Consider the following 22,482-nt stretch of genomic DNA (forward strand, 5'->3'; position numbering starts at 1 on the left):
CAGAGCCAGACTCCGTCTCAAAAAAAAAAAATAGCTGCGCTGGGCATGTGGTAAACTCTGCTTAGTGGACCTCATTTAATTCTCCCAATAATCCAGTGAAGTGAGTGTTACTATTGATAGCTGCAGAGATAAGGCAGAACTCCCAAGGCCTACCAGCTGCCAAGCAGCAGAGTGGGGCATCATACCAGCCTGACCCCACCAAAGACCATGGCCACTGCCAGTGCTGCCTGGCTGTGCTGCAGGTGGGGAGGGACGTAAAAGGTAGGGAGGGAGAGAAGATTTCTTCAGTCACTATTTTCTAAGCATGTTGGGCACCAAAGACGGATGCTGAGCAAAGACCAATGCCGAATTCTGCTGTGTGCCTACCCTGGAGGGTCCCGAGGTGCCACCAAGCCTCAGACACACTGAGATTATCAGAGGAAGTGGGGACTCACAGGTGGCTACGCCTAGCAGGGGCAAAGATACAGAGGTAAGGGAGTTCCAGAACTAGCGTGGCCAGATTCAGCTTCCCACCCAACCCTGGGCCCCCAGGAGGTGGTATCAAGAGGGGCCATGGCCTGGGTTGCGGGCCCCTCTTCCTCCCAGAACACTAGCCTGAATCAGCCAGCTCCTGGCACACACAGCCAGGTCCACAGGCACACCTGTTCTTTGGGGCCCCTGAGGGCAAGGGGTCTGCTGGGGCTGGGGCTGGGGCTTGTGATGTCTGGAGTGAGTGCAGGGTCACATCAGGGCGAGGCAGCTTGTCCAGAGAGGCAGAAAATTCCCAAACAGAAGACCCCCAAGGCAGACGGCCCTGGGGCTAGCCTCCTGGCCTCTAGGAGGTGGTTCTGAGTTTACCCTGTGGACAGATTGGAGGCTGACCCTCCTTCTGAGGATCAAGAGGGAGTTGGGGATGGTGGGAGGGTAACCTGGCCAAGAGAAGCTGCTCGGGGGAGGCTCCCTCCATCCTCAGTCCCACCATCTGAGCCCCGCGTCCTCTTCCTCCCTGGAGACAGCCAGGTGTGGCCAAGGATCCCGGGAAGTGCAGAGGAGGGGGTGGCGTCTTCGCTCTTCAGGCGCTGGCCTGGCCCAGTGGGGACAGGAAGCTAGGACGCCGGGGATTGTCTCTCACAACTGCAGCCCAGACCCAGTCTGGGAGGAAGTCCTGCCAGGCGCTCTCCACCGGTGCCTTCCTGGTTATATTGCTGAATAGGAAACCGGGCAGCGCAGGAACCGCGCGGTGGAGTAGGGAGCGCTGGACACTGAGCCCACGCGCACCCACTGGGACAAGTGGAGGCGAGGGACGCCCCGAAGTGCCCGGGCAGGCAGTGGGCCGCCGAGCGGGGGTTGAGGTGGGAGGTGGGGTGGGTGTGGGGCAAGGGGCAGGATGGGGAGGAAAGTGTGCGGCAGGTGGCGGGTCCGCACCAAGGAGCTTCTCGCGCCTGCTCCTCTTGTCTCGGGCGGTGCTAGGGCGGTGCTAGGGCGGTGCTAGGGCGGTGCTAGGGCGGTGCTAGGGCGGTGCTAGGGCGGTGCTAGGGCGGTGCTAGGGCGGGAGCTGCGCAGGCCTCATCCCACGGGGAGGAGAAGGTAGCCGAAGGGCTGCCCTCCATCTGGAGGCGGGAGGGGAGCAGGCCCAGGCCCCCAGTGCCGACCTAGGCGTTGACGCCGCTGTAGCTTGCGTCGCCTGGGCGGTGGACGCAGGGGACCTCCTGGCGACGGGTGCGATCTCGTGCTCCAGAGATCCTCCCGGCCCCCACCAATCCCTCCCCTTCTCTGTGTTCCCCCAGGTTGGCGAAGGAGCTGTAACTAGGTCCCCTTCTTATCCAGTCCGAGACACTGCGCTCCGTTGGGCGTCTCTGCGCTGGGAATCCCGCGCAGAGTTTTTCCAGGCCCGGCCGGGCTACACCGGGAAAGGCCCCGGTGGGGGAGGTGGACTTGGAGCGGCGGGTCTGCAATCCGGTTGGAAGGGCTCGCAGTGGGTGATTCAGGATGCGAATAACCTCCCCGCGAACAGGAACGCCCACACGAGACAACCAGCCCCAACTCGGCATTCCCAGAGCCGCGCGCGGGAGGGACGCAGGGACTCCGGGACAGCAAATCCCCAGGGGAGAAGGGGAGAAGGGAAGGGGGGACACGGGGCAGGGGCAGCCCCACCTTTCTTGGGCTCCGCTAGCAACCAGCCAGCACCCCTTCAGACGCAGCCTTTCTGGCTCCCGGCCCCGGCCTTCTGCTCCGGGCCTCGTCCCAATGCCCAGCAAGGTCCCCAGCAGAGGCATTCAGGCTCCTCCTCGCCTCGCCCGGACACAGCTGCTTTGGGTATCGGTGACAGCACTCCTGAGCGTCCCTGTCCCTATTTGCTGCCATTGCCAGCTCCGATTCCGCGCAGCCTCTCCGGCCTGGCCCCTGGAAGCCCCGCCCAGGGCGATGGTAGGGGCCTAACCTGCCGGCTCCGCCCACCGGGCCCTGGGGCTCCCTGAGACCCGCCCAGCCGACGTGAGTGTGCTGTGGGGTCCAGGGAGAAGCGGCGCCGGGGGCAGCGTCCACCTTGGGGTTTGTTGGCTCAGGGCAGCTCGATGACCCCGCCTCCGGGGCCCAGTGTGCATAGTGACTCAGTGTACACCCTTTCCTCGTCAAGGAACCCTTGACAAAGTGGCTAAGGAGCCCTACGGGGGCCCCGGTTGGACCCTGCTTCTTCGGTCCCTCAGCCTCGGCCAGCGACGGTCTCCTGGCCCCTGGTCCGGGTCACCTTAGGAGGCAGGAGGAGGTGTGGTCAGTGTGGGAGTCTGGAGGGGCCATGCACTTCCGGAGAAGACCACCGACTCATGGCTTTGGTGGAGGGACGCAGGCAGATTTAGTTAGGCTCTCCCCCATCCCTGACACACCGGAGCCGGGGCGGGAGAGGGGCTTGTGACCACTCTGGAGAGCTCTGGGGGCCCCTGCTCTGGGACTCCGCACGGATAGTCACTATCTCAGAGCGCATTCTCCAGGGGCCACTCTCGTGGAGGCACTGTAGGGGTCCCAGGGCAGGTGGGCAGTCTTTCTTGGGGGTGGCGTGAGAGCCGGAGAGCAGGGGGCGGGGCGGGCCAGGCTAGGGGTCACGTCTGCGCTGAAGCAGCTGCGGAAGGAGAGAGAAACCGAGAGAACCGGTTCCCCCGCCTTGACAGCGGAGGCCCCCACACCAAGGCCCTCGGACTAAGCGGGGCAGGGACAGCCTCCAAATAGAGCTGTTCACCGGGGCGCCTGCAGAGCCCGCATCCCAACCCCGACCCAGGGGCCGGGGCGCAGGCTCGCGGAGGGAGGCGGTGCTACGATACCCTCTGCGGATTCTCTGCGGGCGGGAGGCGTCCAGGTGGGACAGGGCCCGGGGAACGGCAGGAAATGGGCTGCTTTTCCCACTTGACTGACGGGCAAACTAAGGCTCAGTCAACTATTAAGCAAGAGTGGTGTCGACCTTAGAGCAGGCAATCACCCCTCGTTTTAAAGCCAAGGTTTCCCTCGCAGTCGATTTGGACCAAGACTACCCACAATCTCCCCAACGCAGGACTAAAGCGAGGCTCAAATCTTAGAATCAGCCCCACGGAATGAAGGGGTTGTCCTAATTCCAGCACTGCGTGTAAGAATGGAAGCCTCAGATGTGATTTTATGCAAGTCCTCATTTTAGAAATGGGAAAACTGAGGCCCGAAGACGAATGGCAAGTGCAGCATCGGTACTCGAACCCATGCCTGTCCCTGAGTGCGGGGCTATTCGGGCTCGGTGGTCTTGACTTCCGCGGCCCTCCTCCTTGTTGCCTTTAGGAGAACGTCTACGAGGCCATCTAGGAGGTGCGCGGCCCGCCGCGGGAGGAGAGCATGAAGCAGGTACGACCCCGGGCGCGGAGGCGGGGAGGCTCACTGGGGACCGCGCCCGCAGGGAGCCTGGGCTCGAGGAGACCTGCTCCGCTCAGCGTTGGGCACGACGCCCACCTTTGTCCGAAGACTTCGGATAAGCTCCCTCTCCACAGCCGCGAAACAGTGCAGGTCCCCAGTCCCTCATCTGCAATTCCCAGGCTCCAAAGCTCCCTGGAAGCCCAAAAGATTTTTCGTAATCCAATTGGTGGCAAAATTGCGCTTGAACTGATGTGAGGCTGTTGATGGTCTTTATTTATCGCGCTTGTGTGAATATTCATATTTTGCTGCAGAAATGCAAATGAGCTCGATAGCCGGCTGCTGCCCCAAGCCCTGATGGGAGGTAATGTAACCTACAGCAGGTGGGTACCTCACGATAGCTTTCCAAGTCCCAGCTGTTCTATTTCCGAAGCGCATCTGGGCACGGAACGGGGGATTGCGGGCCTGCCGCCAGCTCAACAGCCTTGCCCGTCTCCCAGGAGCCTGGGATCAGATGAGAGGGTGGGTGTGAAAGTCTGGCATCTGCTTCCCTTTGAGGGTGCTTCCAGAATTTCAGTTCCTTTTTATTTTTCATTTTTTAAAGAACTCCTGATGGGGTTTGTTTCAGAAAGACGTCAGGTTAAGTAAGGTTGTTTTTTTTTTTTTTCCTCTTCAGAATCCAGTTGTGTTAATCTGGGAAATCGCAAATAGAGCACGTTTTGTAAACACTCTTACATCTCCAGAACACTCTGGGCGACCCTGACATTTTGAACTTTAGGAACTTTTCAGGGAGGGGCAGCCCAAGGGGAAAAAAGGATGCTCAGAACCGTTCTGCCATCTGCCATCTGCCACCGGCCGTGTGATGATCTAGAGGCAGTTCCCTTCCTCACTCAGGGTCTGGGTTTGTTCTTTAGCCCAAAGGGAGGAGGTGGACAGATGACCTCTGAAACTTGGGAGCCCCTAATTTCTTTCGCTGTGCCTGATGTCATTACCATGAACATTGATGCCCACCATGTGCCAGGACTGAGTCCGGGATGCCCAGACGAAGGAGACACGTAGGCCCGCTGCTGGGTCTTCCCTCCGCCCGTCTCGTTACAATGCAGAGCTCAGGTTTTGAGGCTGGGGAAAGGAGAATTGGATTCTGCTGGGTCACCTGCCAGCTGCGGACAGCCACTTACACGCGAGGACGCTCCCCCAGGCCCAGCGTCCTCTGGTGTAAGCACAACACCTAAGGATTAGGGTTGTGAGCCTTAAACGAGGTAAGGCTTCGAAGCGCTTGGCAGTAACAGAGGGTCCACCCAGACTCTCTAGGTCGTCCTGGTTTGGCTTCGCTGAATCTGCGCCGCCTTCTCTCCGGCTCCTGCAGCGGCAGCCCGCCGCCTTGCGGCCAGGATGGAGAACGGCACCCGACGGGCGGGGCTGGGGACCGCGGCTGGTTCCTGTTTCGTGCCGCCGCCAGCGGGTCAGGCAGCTTCTCTGGGATGGGTGGCTGGATGCCAGCCCTCTTCTCCCCCAGCGCCCCTCAGTTTCCTGCGCAGGCTCCCGGTGGCGCACTTCCCGGCCTCTCCACATTCTCTGTGCTGGTGACGGTGGGAGGGTGCCTGCCCGTCTGAGGGGAGCCCCTGGAGGTGGGGGAATGGCCTTGTTCTTTGAACCTCGAATCTGGCCCAGGGTCTGGCTCAGACAGAGTGCACAGAGTGTGTGCTGAAAAGGGCAGAGGTGTGGCAGTCCCTTACCTGTGAGCCAGGGCTCTGTAAGTCTGCCCAAGGGCCACCACCCCAGGCCCCAGGACCAAAGAGGAAGGAGACTGCCCAGGTCCTGACATCTCCTGAGAAGGCTGCCAGGGCGCCTGCCAGGTGGCCCCTCTGCCCATCCTTCTTCCAGCTCCTAGCAGGTTCCTAGTTGCAGTGGCATCTGGGGGGAGGGGCACAGGTGATGGGGGCAGGGGACTTACCCCGGGGGGGAGCTAGGACATTGGCCAGAGACAGGCAGCTCCCTGGCCCCCGCCTGTGGCCCTAATTCACTGTGTGACCTCCACAAGTCACCTTGCATCTCTGGTCCTGTTTCCTTCCCTGTGCAATGGGTGCAATAAAACCACATTCCCTGCACGGAGCTTTATTCAAGAGGCAGCTGTGGGTCTCCCTAGTGCTCCACCCCCAACAAAGTCCAGGGTAGGGAGTTGCTCGTGCCCTCCAAGGGAACCCCACCCCTGCTCTTAGTTGTCCCAGGTGGCATTTACTCACCATGACCCTCCAGGCCCATTCACTCGTGCATCAGGCATGAACTGGCTGGATACCTCCCAAGCCCTGGTGAGCCTTTGGATCTAGAGAGGACTGAGGCACAGCCACAGTCCTAGGGGACTCACCCACTTGGATAGGAGGCCAGCAAGAGAAGACATGGGGCCGGGGCTCAGAGTGGAGCATGGGGTTGAGAGTGGGTACCCACCCAGGCAGGGCCTCATGGGCGCTTGCCAAGAATGTGCGTGTTATCCTGCAGCTGCTATAAGGCTTTTAGCAGAGACAGGAGTGGGATTGAGAAAAAAATCCCTGTGGCCAGGGCTTCAAGAATGGCCAAATGTCTTGGTGGTCTCGTGGGCATGTGGTGGTAACAGAGGTTTGGGAGGTGGATGGACAGGGTCTGGGGGCCGAGGGAGGTAGGAGGGAAATCGGGTTGAGTTCTAGATTCGCGGCTGGCATTCATGGGCAGACAGTGGTGCTGCTTACTGAGGTGGGGATGACTTGGGGAGGAGCGGGGTGGAGAAAAGATGGGGCCACCTGGATTTAGGTGCCAGACAAAGGGAAGAGAAGCATGAGAGTGCTGGCTCAGAGGCCAAGAAGTGTCCAGAAGAAGGACGCACAGGAAGGTCATGTGAGAGAAAGGCCATATGACACTTATCCGAAGTGGCCACTAGAAGCTCAGCTGGTCAGGGGGGTGCTGAAGGCAGAGGGTAGTGGTCAAGAGAGAAGTGAGTGTGCAATTTGAGCGTGTGGACAACGGGCAGGAGAGAGACACAGTGTGCCCAGAGGGGTTGTAGGTCATGGATGGAAACGTGGTCCCCAGGTTCAGGTGGGTGGGCAGGAGATAGGGAGGCTGAAGATGGGGAGGAGGTCGTTGCTGAGAAGGGATCTCACAAGAAAGTGGGTGCAGAACAGAGGGGGCAGGATGTGGGGATGGCAGTGGCATGGGGGCACTGGGGAGTGTGTGGGGACGCCCGTCTGTCAGGCAGCAGCTCAGGGCTTAGGGCAGGCTACCGGGCAGGGCCAGGGACCCCCAGAACAGAGGAGCTCCTGCCATGGATGGTGTTTTACAGCCTTGTCACTCCCCATGCACTCTAGTCGCACATATTGAGCACTTGGTGTGGGCTGGTCACCGTGCTGGACACTGGGGACAAAGTGTGGTAAGACACGGTCCCAAGGGGCTAAGAATCCTGTGGGCTCTTGCTCAAAGGCTTGTACCCAGGGTTAAGCTCCCAGCAGCTTGGAAGGCAGGCATGGACACCTCCATTTGCCCTGAGTACAGAGGTTCAGGGAGGTTTAGTGACAGGATGAAGCTCACACAGCCAGGAAGTGGCTGTGTTCAGAACAGTTCCAGGCTCCCTGACCCAAAGCCCCACCCTGGCCACCAGGTTCAGTTTCAGCCTGGTGGCTTTTAGGGTTGGCCACCATGTTCCCCTCGGCAAGAACAGTACAAGCTGAAGGCAGGCATGTGCTCCTTCTTCTGAGCATCCTGTGTGCCCAGCCCTGCTGTGGAAGAGTTGATGTCCCAGGAGAGGGGCATCTCCTGTTCTCTTGCTGCCCAGGAGAGGGCAGAAGCAAACCCTTCTGAGAGGGGAGAGAGGGAGACGGAGAGGTAAGCAGGGATGACTCCTCCCCTCCCCCAAAGAGGCCACTCACGGAGCCCTGGGAAGCCAGTCCAAAGCCAGTGCAATAAAGGGGACTCTGAAACTCTTCCCGTGGCTGTGATCCTGACTCTGGGACTCTTCCCGTGGCTGTCGTCCTGACTCTGGGATTTCAGGGTGCGGTCACCATCCCCGCCCAGGGTGGGAAGGCCCAGGCAGGTGGAGCTGGCCTGGAGCCCGCCCCTGTTGCTGGAGCATTGGCCGCTGGGAGGGAAGTTCCAGCCAGGCCGCTGCAGGTTCTTATACAAGCAGCCCTGGAGGCGCCGCACCTGAGCTGGCAGCCCCGACTGGAAGGAGCCTGGGGCCTTCACTCCTCCTCCTCTGCTGGGAACTGTGAGTGAGCCCTTGCCCCTGGGGGACTAGAGGGCGGCCACAGCAGTTTCCCCACTGTCCCCTCCCTTTCCTGAATCCTAAAACCCACCTGGGGGCCCCTCCTCTCTGGATCCAGGCCCAGCACCCAGGCAGCCGGAGCCACTGTGATTGAGAGAAAGGAACTGGCCTTGGGACAGACCCACCTGTTCCCGTTCGGGGCCAGCTAGGTGGCCTTTGGCAAGGGGGGTTGGTAACAGCAGGAAGCTGAGGCCAAGTTGAGGGGACTCCAGCTAGCCCCTTGATCGCACTCCCTCCTCCAGCAACCCCCACCCCCACCCCCCAGCTGGGGCAGCTGCCCTGGGGTGGCTCTGCCGGTTTCTTTACACCTGACCCAGTTCCCTCCCAGTGGCTCACCTGCAGCCCCGGGCTGTCCCAGGAGCCCTCTGCCTAGGACCTGACATAGGAGACAGCAGCTTCTTGGGTCCCCCTCCCACCCTCACCCCACATTGCTGTCCCCCAGAGATCTCCCTGCCCACCACCCTCACCCCCCCCCCGGCTCCCCTGCAGGCCCCATGATCTCTTGGGGTCTTGCTGGAGCCTGTGCCTGGTTCTCACCTCTTAGTCCCTGGCTCCCTTCAGCCCCCAGGGGCCTGAGATGGGCCCCAGGACAAGCCCACCTGCCCCTCACTTCCTCCCAAGACTCAGCAGTTGGCCTCACTCTAGACTTAGACTATCTTTTGTAATGTTTATTTCAATGGTTTTGGGGAGCAGGTGGTGTTTGGTTACATGGATAAGTTCTTTAATGGCGATTTCTGAGATTTTGGTGCACCCGTCACCCGAGTGGTGTGCCCCATACCCAGGGTGCGTAGTCTTTTATCCCTCACACCCCTCCCACCCTTCCCCTCACTCCCAAGTCCCCAAAGTCCATTATATCATTCTTAGGCCTTTGCATCCTCATAGCTTAGTTCCTATTTTCTCTGCCCCTCTTAGAGCTGACTGTGTCCAGTACAGGGAGGGGTGGGCATCGTACTGAATGCCAGCCTGGATGGGTGGTCAGTGCCAGGCCCTGGGGAATGGGAAGGTCCGTGATCATGACCGGGGGGCAGCTGCTAACCAGGAATGTGGCCAGGGCTCCATGCCTGAATGATGAGATTCGGAGCTGGATCTGTGCTGGGGAGTGAGAGGTCAGCGGCTGCTGGTTCATATTGAAAGGGAAACAGGGCTGCCAGGACTAGGGCTCTGGGGCACAGGGCACAGGTGCTCTTGCTAAAATTTGGGAAACTGTGTTTCCAGATTGCAGAAGGATTCTAGTGTTGAGGGAACTTCCAGAGATGTTGCCTGGGCCTGCAGGATCTTTCTATCCAGCCCAGGCTCCTGCAGGTGCCCACCCTGCCTCCTTGCCTTCTCCTGGCTGGGGGTCCCCTGTGAGGCATGAAGGGAGGGGGACAGGGGCCCCTGTCCAGGCATCCATGTCTGTCTAGGGACTGGGCCAGAGAGAGGAAGCAGAGGTAGCAGAAGATCCTGCCTGCAGAATCCTCCCAGCCTCCCCCTTCCTTTCTCCTCCTTGGCCCAGTTAAACGTGTAAATTACTACTCCCTCCCTATAAAAATTGCTTAACTTCATTACAAATATTTGAATAATAGGAGGAAATCTCAATCGAATGACTGTTAGCATGTTGGTTTCTTCCCATTTATTCTGCCTTCTTATGAGTATGTCGGGCAGCTCCTGTAGAGACATCACAGAGTAATGACGATTGTGCCTTCTGCTTTTCTATTTACCGTATTCACCTAGTCAGTGAATGTCAGCTGCTGTACTGGTGACTAGGGAGCAATGAAAAATAAAGGATGGTTCCTGCCCTCAGGTAGCTTACTGTCCAGGAGAAATTGAATAGCAGATCCAGTTATGATATGGTATGGCATGGCAGTTATGGTATGGCAGATATGATATGATATGACGCGTCTGCAAAGAGCTGTTGGGGGCATGTTGGAGGAGCTGCCCTCCCAGAATCTTGTTGGCAAGAGGGAAATCCAGGAGTGCTTCCTGGAGGAGGAAGGTGTTGGCGGAGATGATTCAAAGGTTTCTACAGTTCCCTCTAGTGAAACCCTCTGGACCTGGTGCCTTTTTCAGTGGCAGATTTTTTTTCTCATCAGTGGTAATTAGTTTATTTAAGTTTCTATTCACCTTCTGGTTAATTTTGGCCATTTTATATTTTACTAGGAAAGCATTCATTTTCTCCAGGTGTGTAAACTCTCCACTTTTAAAATTTATTATGAATTTCTTTGTGACCAAGTAAATGATTTCTCTAAGTTTTTCATAGACATGTAAGAAAAATGCATATTTTCTTTTTTAATTTTAATTTTAATTTTATTTTTTTTGAGATGGAGTCTTACCCTGTCGCCCAGGCTGGAGTGCAGTGGCGTGGTCTCAGCTCACCGTAACCTCCACCTCCTGGGTTCAAGCAATTCTCTTGCCTCAGCCTATGAGTAGCTGGGATTATCAGTGTGTGCCACCACGCCTGGCTGATTTTTGTATTTTTAGTAGAGAGAGGATTTTGCCATGTTGGCCAGGTTGGTCTGGAACTCCTGACCTCAAGTGATCCACCCGCCTCAGCCTCCCAAAGTGCTGGGATTACAGGTGTGCGCCACCACGCCTGGCCGGAAAAATGCATATTTTCTATTTAAGGGATATAAGGTACTATCTGCATTAAATCAAGTTTATTGATTATATTATTCAAACTTTCATTTCCTTTGTATCCTTTGCTTGGGGGCAGGGGTCTTTTACTCTAATTCTGATAGAGATGTGTTATGTTAAACCTTCCACTCAAATGTTCTCTATAAAGCTTGTCTGGTGCTTTTCCTAGTTTTTGCTTTTTATATTTAACTACGGTGCTGTTGGGAGCACGCAGATTTAAAGTGTTCTGTCAGTACAAATTGTGCTTTTCTTTTTTTTTTTTTTTTTTTTTGAGATGGAATCTTGCTCTGTCGCCCAGGCTGGAGTGCAGTGGCCGGATCTCAGCTCACTGCAAGCTCCGCCTCCCGGGTTTACACCATTCTCCTGCCTCAGCCTCCCGAGTAGCTGGGACTACAGGCGCCCACCACCTGGCCCGGCTAGTTTTTTGTATTTTTTAGTAGAGACGGGGTTTCACCGTATTAGCCCGGGTGGTCTCGATCTCCTGACCTCGTGATCCGCCCGTCTCGGCCTCCCAAAGTGCTGGGATTACAGGCTTGAGCCACCGTGCCCGGCCCCACATTGTGCTTTTCTATCATTACACAGTGTCCCTCTTTATCCTATTATAGTGCTTAGCCTTAAATTTCGCCCTTCTATTGTTAATATGACCACTTCTTATTTTACTTTTTTTTTTTGCACTTGCTTAGCATTATTTTATTTTCTACCATTATCATTTTTTGAAACTACTAATTTCTTGCATATGTCACATCACTGTTTTGTTTTGTTTGAGACAGGGTCTGCCTCTGTTGCCCCGGCTGGAGTGAATGGTGTGATCATGGCTCCCTGCAGCCTCAACCTCCCTAGCTGAGGCAATTCTCCCGCCTCAGCACCCTGACAACCTGGGACCACAGGCCGGCATGACACCATGCCCAGCTAATTTTTTTTTTTTTTTTTTTTTTTGGTATTTTTTGTAGAGATGGAGTTTCTTCATGTTGCCCATCATCACTGTATTTTTGTTATTTTCATGGTTTTTTTGTTTGTATGCTTTTTGAGATGGAGTCTTCCTCTGTCACTCAGCCTGGTGTGCAGTGGTACAATCTCGGCTCACTGCAACCTCCACCTCCTAGGTTCAAGTGATTCTCCTGCCTCCACCTCCTGATTAACTGGGATTACAGGCACACGCCACCACATCCAGCTAATTTTTGTATTTTTAGTAGAGACAGTGTTTCGCCACATTGGTCAGGCTGGTTTCAAACTCCTGACCTCCAGTGATCCACCTGCCTCACCCTCCCAAAGTACTGGGATTACAGGTGTGAGCCACTGCGCCCAGCCTATCATGGTGTTTTTAAACCCAAGCTGACTCTTTGTCTTTTAGTGGGAGAATTCAATCTGTTCACATTTCGTTTAACAGTTGATCTACTGTACTTGATTTGATTACCTTTGCCTCATTTTACATTTATTGGTTTACCTTGCAGTTTTTTCCCTCTGATCTGGTTATTGATTTCCTTTTTCTTCCCCTGTTACACTTTCCATTTCATTATTGGCAGCTGTCCCTTCTCTGGGGTTCCTAATCAAACACATATTCTTTAGCACATTCCTTGATGGGGATTCTTTTCTCAGCACCCTCACAGCTCACAGAACCTGTCACTCTGTAGACTCTGGTTTTTTTTCCACTTAGGAACATCTATTTGTTGCTGGATTTGATTATTATTTGTTTGTTTATTGAGACAGGGTCTTATTCTGCTACCCAGGCTGGAGTGCTGTGGCACAATCACGGCTCACTGCAGCCTCCACCTCCTGGGTTCAAGTGATCCTCCAACCTCAGCCTCCTGAGAAGCTGGGAATCCAGGCGCACACCACCACGCCCAGCGAGCTTTTTTTGTACTTTTTGGAGAGACAAAGTTTCACCACGTTGCCCAGGCTGATCTTAAATTTCTGGGCTAAAGCGATCCACCTGCCTCAGCCTCCCAAAGTTCTGGGATTACAGGCGTGAGCCACTGCACCCGGCCTGTTGCTTGATTATTGTTTCTTTAACTTTTCTTTCCTTTGCATGTGAGGGCTCCTGACTGGGTCCCTCGCAGTTTATCTTTGGCCTTTTTATTTCAATCTTGGTGTACTTTTGGTCGCAGGTTTGATATTTCTTTTGACCTTCCAGGCTGCAAATTTGAATCTCAAGAGTGAATTTATTCCCCTTCAACTAATACAAGTACATATTTTAAGTTCTAAAAATCAGCCCTTTTTAATAACTCTGCTTGATTCGAGTCTCCTTAAGAGTTTGTGTTCACGTTATAATTGCATTCTCCAGCCCCTCTATTTTACCAATAACCTTGAATTTATTTTACTAGGTAACATATTTACAGATTTTTTTTTTTTTTTTTTTGAGACGGAGTCTCGCTCTGTCGCTCAGGCTGAAGTGCAGTGGCGTGATCTCGGCTCACTGCAAGCTCCGCCTCCCGGGTTTACGCCATTCTCCTGCCTCAGCCTCCCGAGTAGCTGGGACTACAGGCGCCCGCCATCTCGCCCGGCTAGTTTTTTTGTATTTTTTAATAGAGACGGGGTTTCACCGTGTAGGCCAGGATGGTCTCGATCTCCTGACCTCGTGATCCACCCGTCTCGGCCTCCCAAAGTGCTGGGATTACAGGCTTGAGCCACCACGCCCGGCCTACAGATTTTTTTTTAAAAAAGCAATATTTTAAAGTCTATAGTAAAAATCTCACATGTACCTTGTTTCCCTGCTCTGTTCTCCATCAACTCAAAAGCCACCCCTTTCATTCATTCTTTCTTCATTCTTCCAGAGTTTCTGAGTACAAACTAGTATAACTACCTATCTGATTACTTAATTTTCTCTCTCTCTCTCAAGCAAAGGTGGTACCTTGTACACACTGTCCTGTGTGTAAAACAAGATTAAAAAAAAAAAACCTTGTTTACTTTTTGTTTTATGTATTCCTTTGACAATGTATCTTAGAGATTGTACCTAGAGAGGTTATGTCTCTTTCCCTACAACTACAGATTATCCATTTTACCAGTCTCCTGTCCATGGGCACTTGGAATGTTTCCTATTTTTTGCTATTACGACAATACCATAATGAATACTCTTTTGTATACTCTTTTATATATGTACAGGTAGATGTTGGAAAAATTCCAACAGTGGGATTTTGGGGTCAAAAGGTAAATAATGGATATTTGATGGATATATCCCATGAGGCATATACCAATTTGCCCTGGCCAACACAAATGAGGGTATCTCTTCCCCACAGCCTTGCCAACTGACTGTTGTCAAACTTTTCTGCCAATCTGACCATAATATGTATTAACTTAAGGTACTTTAAATTTGCATTTTTCTTTCCAGTAAGAGTATCTTTTCATATATTTAAGGGCTGTTTGTCCCCCCCATCTTTTTTTTTTTTTTCTGTGAATAGTCTGTTTATATCCTTTGCCTGTTTGCGTATTGGGTTGTTAGGTTTTTTTCTTATTGAGTTCTAGTTGCTTTTTCTATACTAGGGAAACTGCCCTTTGTCTATTATTACATGAGTCATAATTCCCTCCGCCACCCTGAGCTTGTCTTTTGACTCTGCTAATAACATTATTTTGCCACGCAAGTGTTTTTTTTTTTTTTTTTTGAGACGGAGTCTCGCTCTGTCGCCCAGGCTGGAGTGCAGTGGCGCGATCTCAGCTCACTGCAAGCTCCGCCTCCCGGGTTCACGCCATTCTCCTGTCTCAGCCTCCCGAGTAACTGGGACTACAGGCGCCTGCCACATTGCCCGGCTAGTTTTTTTGTATTTTTTAGTAGATACGGGGTTTCGCCGTGTTAGCCAGGATGGTCTCGATCTCCTGACCTCATGATCCACCCGTCTCAGCCTCCCAAAGTGCTGGGATTACAGGCTTGAGCCACTGCGCCCAGCCGCAAGTTTTCTTAAAACACATTTATATGGTCAAATGTATCACTTGTTTATTTTATGGCTTTTATATTTTGAGTCTTTGTTACAAAGTCTTTTATATATATGTATATATACACGCACATATAACATATTGAAGTTTTTATATACACACAGCATATTATATATAAATTTTTATATATACATACAGCATATTGAAGTCTTTTATATATAAGACATATATATAAAATATATAGGCTTTTTAATATATATATACAGCATATTGGATTTTGTTTTCTTTTTCGATTATTTTTATGGCTTCATTTTAAAAAATTTAAATCTTTAATCCTTTGAGGGTTATTGTGGATGGACAGAGTGAGATGTGGACCCTCCCTTATTTATATACGTGTTTATTTATTTGTTTATCTCTGGATGGGCAGCCAGTTGTCCTGTGGCCTTTCACTGACAAGTTTGTCTTTCCCCATCACCTGTGATGGCATCTTTAGTGCGTCCTGGTCCCGGCTGTGCTGGGGTCTGGTGGCGGCGGCTGGTTTAGTGCGTCCTGGGTCCCGGCTGTGCTGGGGTCTGGTGATGGCGGCTGGTTTAGTGCGTCCTGGGTCCCGGCTGTGCTGGGGTCTGGTGGCGGCGGCCGGTTTAGTGCGTCCTGGGTCCCGGCTGTGCTGGGGTCTGGTGGCGGCGGCTGGTTTAGTGCGTCCTGGGTCCCGGCTGTGCTGGGGTCTGGTGGCGGCGGCTGGTTTAGTGCGTCCTGGGTCCCGGCTGTGCTGGGGTCTGGTGGCGGCGGCTGGTTTAGTGCGTCCTGGGTCCCGGCTGTGCTGGGGTCTGGTGGCGGCGGCTGGTTTAGTGCGTCCTGGGTCCCGGCTGTGCTGGGGTCTGGTGGCGGCAGCTGGTTTGGTGGTTCTGTCTGTTCCCCCTGCTGCGCTGTCACAGACTGAGTTTATATGTCTTTGCTCCCCAGAGCTGGGGTCGAGCTGCAGGAGTACCCCACTTGGTGGGGGGGGGGCCCTAGAGTGGAGAAGGGATGGTGGTCTCTGCCAGTGGGCCTTAGGCATGGGACATCTGTGATGTCAAAACACCAGCAGGAATTCTCCCTATCTCCTTGGTGCCCTGGCCTTACGGGTAGAGACTACCTGGCCCACCTGTTTGGACCCCTGAGCTCCTGGGCACAAGGATACAAGAACCACCCTGCCTTCTGCCTGGGGTCCCATGATGGGCCAGCCTGCCCCAGGGTTCCCCTGGGAGCCTCCACCTCAGACACAGCCTTTCACCTGTGCCAGCCAGGTCCCACCCACCCACTGCCCCAGCCTCTGCTTGACTTAGGCAGTAGCAGGTCGCAGTTGGGAGCAGAGGGGAACAGGGCATGTTGAAGTGGCCTTATTCCCAGAATGCCAGCTCCAGAGTTGTGTCTAAAAGCGAGAGGAACTACTTTGTCACACATCGGGAGCAGGGGAAGCTGAAGGGCAGTCTGTTTCCAGAGGAGAAATAATGAACAACTTTTTTTCTTTTCTTTTTTGAGACAGGGTCTCGCTCTGTCACCCAGGCTGGAGTGCAGTGGTGCGATCATGGCTCACTGCAGCCTCAACCTCCTGGGCTCAAGCAGTCCTCCCACTCCGTCCTCCCAAATAGCCGAGACCACACGCTTATATGGTAGCGACAGTGAGGATGGAGAATAGTAAAAAAGTTTGAGGGAATTTTTTTTTTTTTTTTACTTTTTATTATAAAAATGTCCAAATAGGCTGGGCCTGGTGGCTCATGTCTATAATCCTAGCACTTTGGGAGGCCGAAGCAGGAGGATTGCTCAAACTCAGGAGTTCAAGACCAGCCTGAAAAACAGTGAGACCTTGCCTCGATATTAAAAATAAGTAAATACATTTTAAATTTAAAACTAAATAAAAGAAAATGTCCAACATGAAGAAAAGTAAATATAATTTTTTTTTTTTTTTTGAGACAGATCTTGCTCTGTCACTCAGGCTAGAGGGCTGTGGCACAATCTCAGCTCACTGCAATCTCTACCTTCCAGGTTCAAGCGATTCTCATGTCTCAGCCTCCCGAGTAGCTGGAATTACAGGCACGTGCCACCACGCCTGGCTAATTTTTGTATTTTTAGTACAGACGGGGTTTCAGCATGTTGGCCAGGCTGGTCTCGAACTCCTGATCTCAAGTGATCCACCTACCTCTGCCTCCCAAGGTGCTGGGATTATAGGTGTGAGCCACCATGCCTGGACAAAAAGAATTTTTTTTTGTTTTTGTTTTTTTTGTTTTTTGAGACCAAGTCTTGCTCTGTTGCCCAGCCTGGAGTGCAATGGCACAATCTCGTCTTATTGCAAACTCTGCCTCCCGAGTTCAAGTGATACTCCCGCCTCAGCCTCCCAAGTAGCTGGGATTACATGCATATGCCACCAGGCCCTGCTAATTTTTCTATTTTTAATAGAGGAGGGGTTTTGCCATGTTGGCCAGGCTGGTCTCGAATGTCTGATATCAGGTGATCCGTCTGCCTCAGCCTCCCGAAGTGCTGGGATTACAGGCATAAGACACCACGCCCAGCCAAAAATAATTTTTTTTTTTTTTTTAGACAGAGTTTCACTTTTGTTGCCCAGGCTACAGTGCAATGGCTCAATCTCAGCTCACTGCAACCTCTACCTCCTGGGTTCAAGCGATTCTCCAGTCTCCTGAGTAGCTGGGATTACAAGTGTGGGCCACCATACCCGGCTAATTTTTTCGTATTTTTAGTAGAGACGGGGTTTATCCGTGTTGGTCAGGCTAGTCTCAAACTCCCGACCTCAGGTGATCCACCCACCTCGGCCTCCCAAAGTGTTGGGATTACAGGCGTGAGCCACCGCACCCGGCCAATAATATTTTTGAAAAGTGAATACGGGCTGGGCTCAGTGGCTCACGCCTAGAATCCCAGCACTTTGGGAGGCTGAGGCAGGCGGATCACAAGGTCGGGAGTTTGAGACCAGCCTGGCCAAGATTGTGAAACCCTGTCTCTACTAAAAATACAAAAAATTAGCTGGGCATGGTGGTGGGCGCCTGTAATCCCAGCTACTCAGGAGGCAGAGGCAGAGAATTGCTTGAACCCGGGAGGCAGAGGTTGCAGTGAGCCGAGATTGCGCCACTGCACTCTAGCCTGGGTGACAAAGCTAGACTCTGTCTCAAAAAATAAAAAATTAAAAAAAGAATACAATTACCTATTGCCTAGATTTAACAATAGCAAGGAGCCAGCATCTTGCTGGCTGCTCTACTAGAAAAAAAAAGAGAGAAAAGAGAAAAAACAATATTTGCCATGTTTATTTTTATTTATTTATTGCTGATGAATTATAAATTCTAGATATATTTCACCCCTGAAAACTTCAGCATGCATCTCTGAAAAGTGATGTCTTTCTCCATAAACACCCTATCATATCTGACAAAATTAACAATAATTCCTTAGTATCATCTATGACCTAAGCCATCGTCAGATTTCTGCCTTATCCTAAAACATCTGTCTCATAGCTGGTTTGTTTGGTTCAGGATCCCATCCAAGGCCATGCCTTGCATCTGGCTGTCTCTTCAATCTCCCTTGAAGAGCCCCGCCCTTTCCTTCTGCCTGGACACTGACTCATTGCCCTGCCTGCAAGGTGTCTGCTTCCGTGCAGCAGTGTTTCCGTCTTCCTCTAACCCTGGTGTTTGTTACCTGAGAACTGGTAGGCAGGTCTGCAAGGCTTAGGCTGGTGGGATCAATGGGGCTCAGTGTCAGATGAGGCAAAGCCAGCAGGAGGCAAGGATGATTCTACCTTGAGTGACAGAGGTAGATGTCACTCAGATGCTGAGATGGGGGAAGGAGGAGGGAGAGGACAAATTTGATTTGGGGCACACAGCTTTTGACATGTACAAAGGACGTCCAGATGGCAGTGGGATATGTGAGCCTGGAGACTTTGCTGCGAGTTGTTCCTCTACAGCCGGTGGGGCTGGGCTCTCCCAAGGCAGTGGAGTGAGAAGCCAGGTGAGACACCAAGCATGAGGCTGTGGCAGAGGAGGTGGAGCTTGGGGCCGAATTGCTGAGCAGTAGCAGAGGAAAAGAAGGAAAACCAGGACACCTGGCCCGAGGAAGCTCAAGAAGGAGAGGATTTTAAAGAGCAAACACTGGAGAGAAGTCAGGCCAGAGAAGGACCAGATCTGTCATCAAGGAAGTGGTGGAAGGCCAGCAGTGGGCTGGCTGTCTAAGTGAGGGGACAGAGAAGTTGGCTCAAACAGGAGGAAGGAAAAAGGAATTGGTTGTTAAAGGGGGATGCAGAACTGGGTCCAGGGTACGAACTTTTTTTTTTTGAGATGAACTCTCTCTCTGTCACCCAGGCTGGAGAGCAACGGTGTGATCTCTACTCACTGCAACCTCTGGGGTTCAAGTGGGTCTCCTGCTTCAGCCTCCCAAGCAGCTGGGACTACAGGCGCCCGCCACCACACCTGGCTATTTTGTGTGTATGTGTGTATTTTTAGTAGAGATGGGGTTTCACCACGTTGGCCAGGCTGGTCTTGAACTTCTGACCTCAAGCGATCCACCTGCCTCAGCCTCCCAAAGTGCTGGGATTACAGGCGTGAGCCACTGTGTCCGGCCAACATTTTCTTTTTAAGATGGAGAGACCAACTGGGTGCAGTGGCTCATTCCTGTAATCCCAGCACTTTGGGAGGCTGAGGTGGGAGGATTTCTTGAGCCCAAGGATCTCAAGCATTTCTTGAGATCAAGACCAGCCTAGGCAACATAGTGAGACCCTGTCTCTAAAAAAAAAAAAGCTGGGCATGGTGGTGTGGGCCAGTACTGCCAGCTACTTGGGAGGCTGAAGCAGGATTGCTTGAGTCCAAGAAGTCAAAGCTGCAGTGAACCATGATCATGCCACTGCCCTCCAGCCTGGGTGACAGAGGAAGACGCTGTCTAAAAAAAAAAAAAAAAAAAGGTGAGGCCTTGAGTTTGTTGAAATGAGAAAGGGACAAAGGTAGTCAGAAGGGAAGGGTTGGAGATTTGAGGTGAGGCCACTTCCGAGCAAGTGGGAGGCTATGGGGTCCTTCAGGCCTGGGCTGGGGACATTGGCTTGGATGGCAGGGCCCTGTGCCTTCCACTGGGGGAGGGGGAAGGAATGGTGGGTGCAAACACAGATACGTTTGAGGGGGTGGGCAGAAGGTGACCACTCCTTGGTCTCATTTTCCCACCTCCCTAGCCTGGCTCATCCCTACAGGCTTTGCTGACTGGGAGGTTCCCTCATGGGCCATTTCTTTTTCTTTTTTTTGTTTTTTTGAGACGGAGTCTCGCTGTGTCACCCAGGCTGGAGTGCAGTGGTGCGATCCTGGGTCACTGCAACCTCTGCCTCCCAGGTTCAAGCAATTCTCCTGCCTCAGCCTCCTGAGTAGCTGGAATTACAGGTGCATGCCACCATGCCCAGCTAATTTTTGTATTTTTAGTAGAGACGGGGTTTCACTATGTTGACCAGGCTGGTCTGAAACTTCTCACCTCAAGTGATCCTCCTGCCTCAGCCTTCCAAAGTGCTGGGATTACAGGCCTGAGCCACCACGCCAGGCCCCTCATGGACCATTTCTGATCCCTCCTAGCCCCAGCGGCCCTGCTGGGTCTCTGCCAGCCTTACTTAGAGCACAGGCGGTATGAGCCCTGAGGAAGCCCCACCCCAGCTCCCACCCTGCCTTGGAGGAGCAGGCCAGGCAGGCAGCCCCATGAGTTCACCCAGAGGCTGGGGACAGAGTCCACAGCTGAGGGCACCCAATCGAAACCCGAAGCCAGAAAAGCAGAAGTGCAGGCCTGCTTTCCCCCAATCCCCATGGGTGTGGAAACCCAGGGCCCGCTCGGCTCTTTCACAGAAGCAGCCCTGTGACACGGTAGGGTTTGACAGCTCTGTTCTACAGATGAAGAAGCTGAGGCCAGAAATTCAAGCGGCTGCTTGTCGGGAAGCTGAAGTAGAGTCCTAGACAAGAGCCCGAGTCTCTGGACTCCAGCTTCACTCTTTTTCCCTTTGAATCAATGGAAGCTTCTGCCCCAAGCCCAAGAAAAGGGTCTCACCTAAAACTGTTAGGTTTGGAATCTCCCCACACATCCATGCAGTAAGATTACACTGAGCCAGCTGGGCTGCTCCTGTCTGTAATCCCAGCACTTTGGGAGACCAAGGCGGCAGATCACTTGAGGTCAGGAGTTTGAGACCAGCCTGGCCAACATGATGAAACCCCGTATCTACTAAAAGTACAAAACTTAGCTGGGCATGGTGACAGGCACCTGTAATCCCAGCTACTCAGGAAGCTGAGGCAGGAGAATCACTTGAGCCTGGGAGGCAGAGATTGCAGTGAGCTGAGATCGAGCCACTGCACCCCAGCCTGGGTGACAGAGTAAGACTCCATATTATAAAAAAAAAAAAAAAAAAAAAAAAAGATTATACTGAGCCGTGGTGCCTCACCTGGGAGGCACAGTCAAATCACCCAAGGAGGCTTCAAATTAAACACTTTCCCCAGGTCCCAGCCCAAACCACTTCCATCAGAATCTCAGAGGGCTGGGCTAGGCACGGCTCCCCAAAGCCTACTGAGGCCTGAGGCCCAGGACCCTGTGGGGTCACCCCCAGCTCCCCTGATCCTGTCCCTGGACATGTAGCTCTGGGTCAGGACGGGATGGTTAAGGGGAGACCCAGTTTCTGTCCTGGAGAACATGTGTTCGGGGGAGGGACCTGTCATGTGGACATGGCTGAGCTCCTTGAGGCAAAGATCACCATTCTTTCCGGCTCCCCCTCCACCTGGCCTGGGTGGCACAGAGCACACTCACTGAGTCAACAAAGGACATCATGTCCCCTCAGCAGCCCCTGAGTCAGTTCCTGGACCAAGTCCTGGTTTGGAGGTGTTCATTTTGCCTCCAGCCCCAGAGGACTGTATCTTCCTAGTGCACCTGCTCCTGTCCCAGCACTTCCTATGAGGGTTTGGGAGGGAAGAGTGAGGTCACAGCAGGGAGAGGAGGGGTATTGTGCAGCTGGTTTGTTTTAGAACCTCTCCTGATCCTCCCCCTTGTGCCTCTCAGAGGCATGAGGGTGTGGTGGAGGGAGGCGGACCCCACTGGGGAGCCACTGTGGTCATCACCTCCTCTCGCTGGGGGAAGGGAAGCCCAGACAGGGCCTGAGGGCCAACTTCTGTGGCCAAGAGCAGGCAGGAACTGTGTGAGTTTGTTCAGTCCCTATAGTTTGGGGCTGGAGCTCCCTGGGAGACCTCCATCGTGGGGGCCCAGCTTCCTACTGGGGAAGAGAAGCAGGTGAGATGCCAGGTGAGTTGCTGGCTGCCCATTCTGCAGTCCCAGCTCTGACACTGACACTCCTGGCCCTGGCCACAGGAAGTCCCTGCCCCCCATTCTACCTGCAGGGCAGTGCTGAGGGCCTGAGTTCCACACCTGTCCTCCTCTCTCCCCTCCCCACCCAGCTCCTCCCTGGTGGCTCAGAGTTTCTGGCCTCTCTAGAATTTACAGAGGCTCTTCCTGTCTCTGGGACCTGGTTGCATATCCCTTGGTGACCTGTCATATGCATGCACACATGTGTGTGGTATGTGTGTGTATGTGTGTGTGAGTCCGCATCCCTAGCCTCAGGGTGGGGACAGAGAGATGGGTCAGGTGTGTGATAAGCATGAGGCCTCCAACCTTCTGTGATTCCTGCTGTCCTCTGCCCTGGTAGGGAGGAGGGGATTAGTCTACCCCTGGGGTCTGGGCTTCTGAGTCAGGCACAGGGAATGGGACACTGGTACGAGAGCTTTTGTGGGCAGAACAGGGCATGGGGCCCAGTCTTGCTCCTAGTGTGATCTCTCCAAGTGTCTCATGCCCCACATTCACACTTTGCCTGGCTCTGCTTGGGGTCCTTGTCCCCAGCC

General features: G+C 53.4%; 2 protein-coding genes across 2 annotated transcripts in view; both read left to right on the top strand.

Annotated features, from left to right (window-relative positions):
* Positions 1–324: 324 nt before the first annotated feature.
* On the top strand, positions 325–3,713 carry LOC117066577 (collagen alpha-1(I) chain-like). The gene is made up of 3 exons (XM_033181951.1): positions 325–382; positions 967–1,331; positions 1,767–3,713. The coding sequence occupies exons 1-3, from the start codon at positions 325–327 to the stop codon at positions 2,454–2,456; spliced, it is 1,113 nt and encodes a 370-aa protein (XP_033037842.1). The 3' UTR covers positions 2,457–3,713.
* Positions 3,714–3,771: 58 nt separating this feature from the next.
* The window catches only part of ARHGAP27 (Rho GTPase activating protein 27), a 36,733-nt gene continuing 18,022 nt past the window's right edge, over positions 3,772–22,482 (top strand). The window contains exon 1 of the mRNA XM_033182657.1: positions 3,772–3,837. Within this exon, the coding sequence (XP_033038548.1) occupies positions 3,829–3,837 (9 nt within the window). The 5' untranslated portion in view covers positions 3,772–3,828. The remainder of the gene's footprint in view (positions 3,838–22,482) is intronic.

This window comes from Trachypithecus francoisi, unplaced genomic scaffold, assembly GCF_009764315.1.
Source record: "Trachypithecus francoisi isolate TF-2019V2 unplaced genomic scaffold, Tfra_2.0 Lachesis_group20, whole genome shotgun sequence".
Lineage (NCBI taxonomy): Eukaryota > Metazoa > Chordata > Mammalia > Primates > Cercopithecidae > Trachypithecus > Trachypithecus francoisi.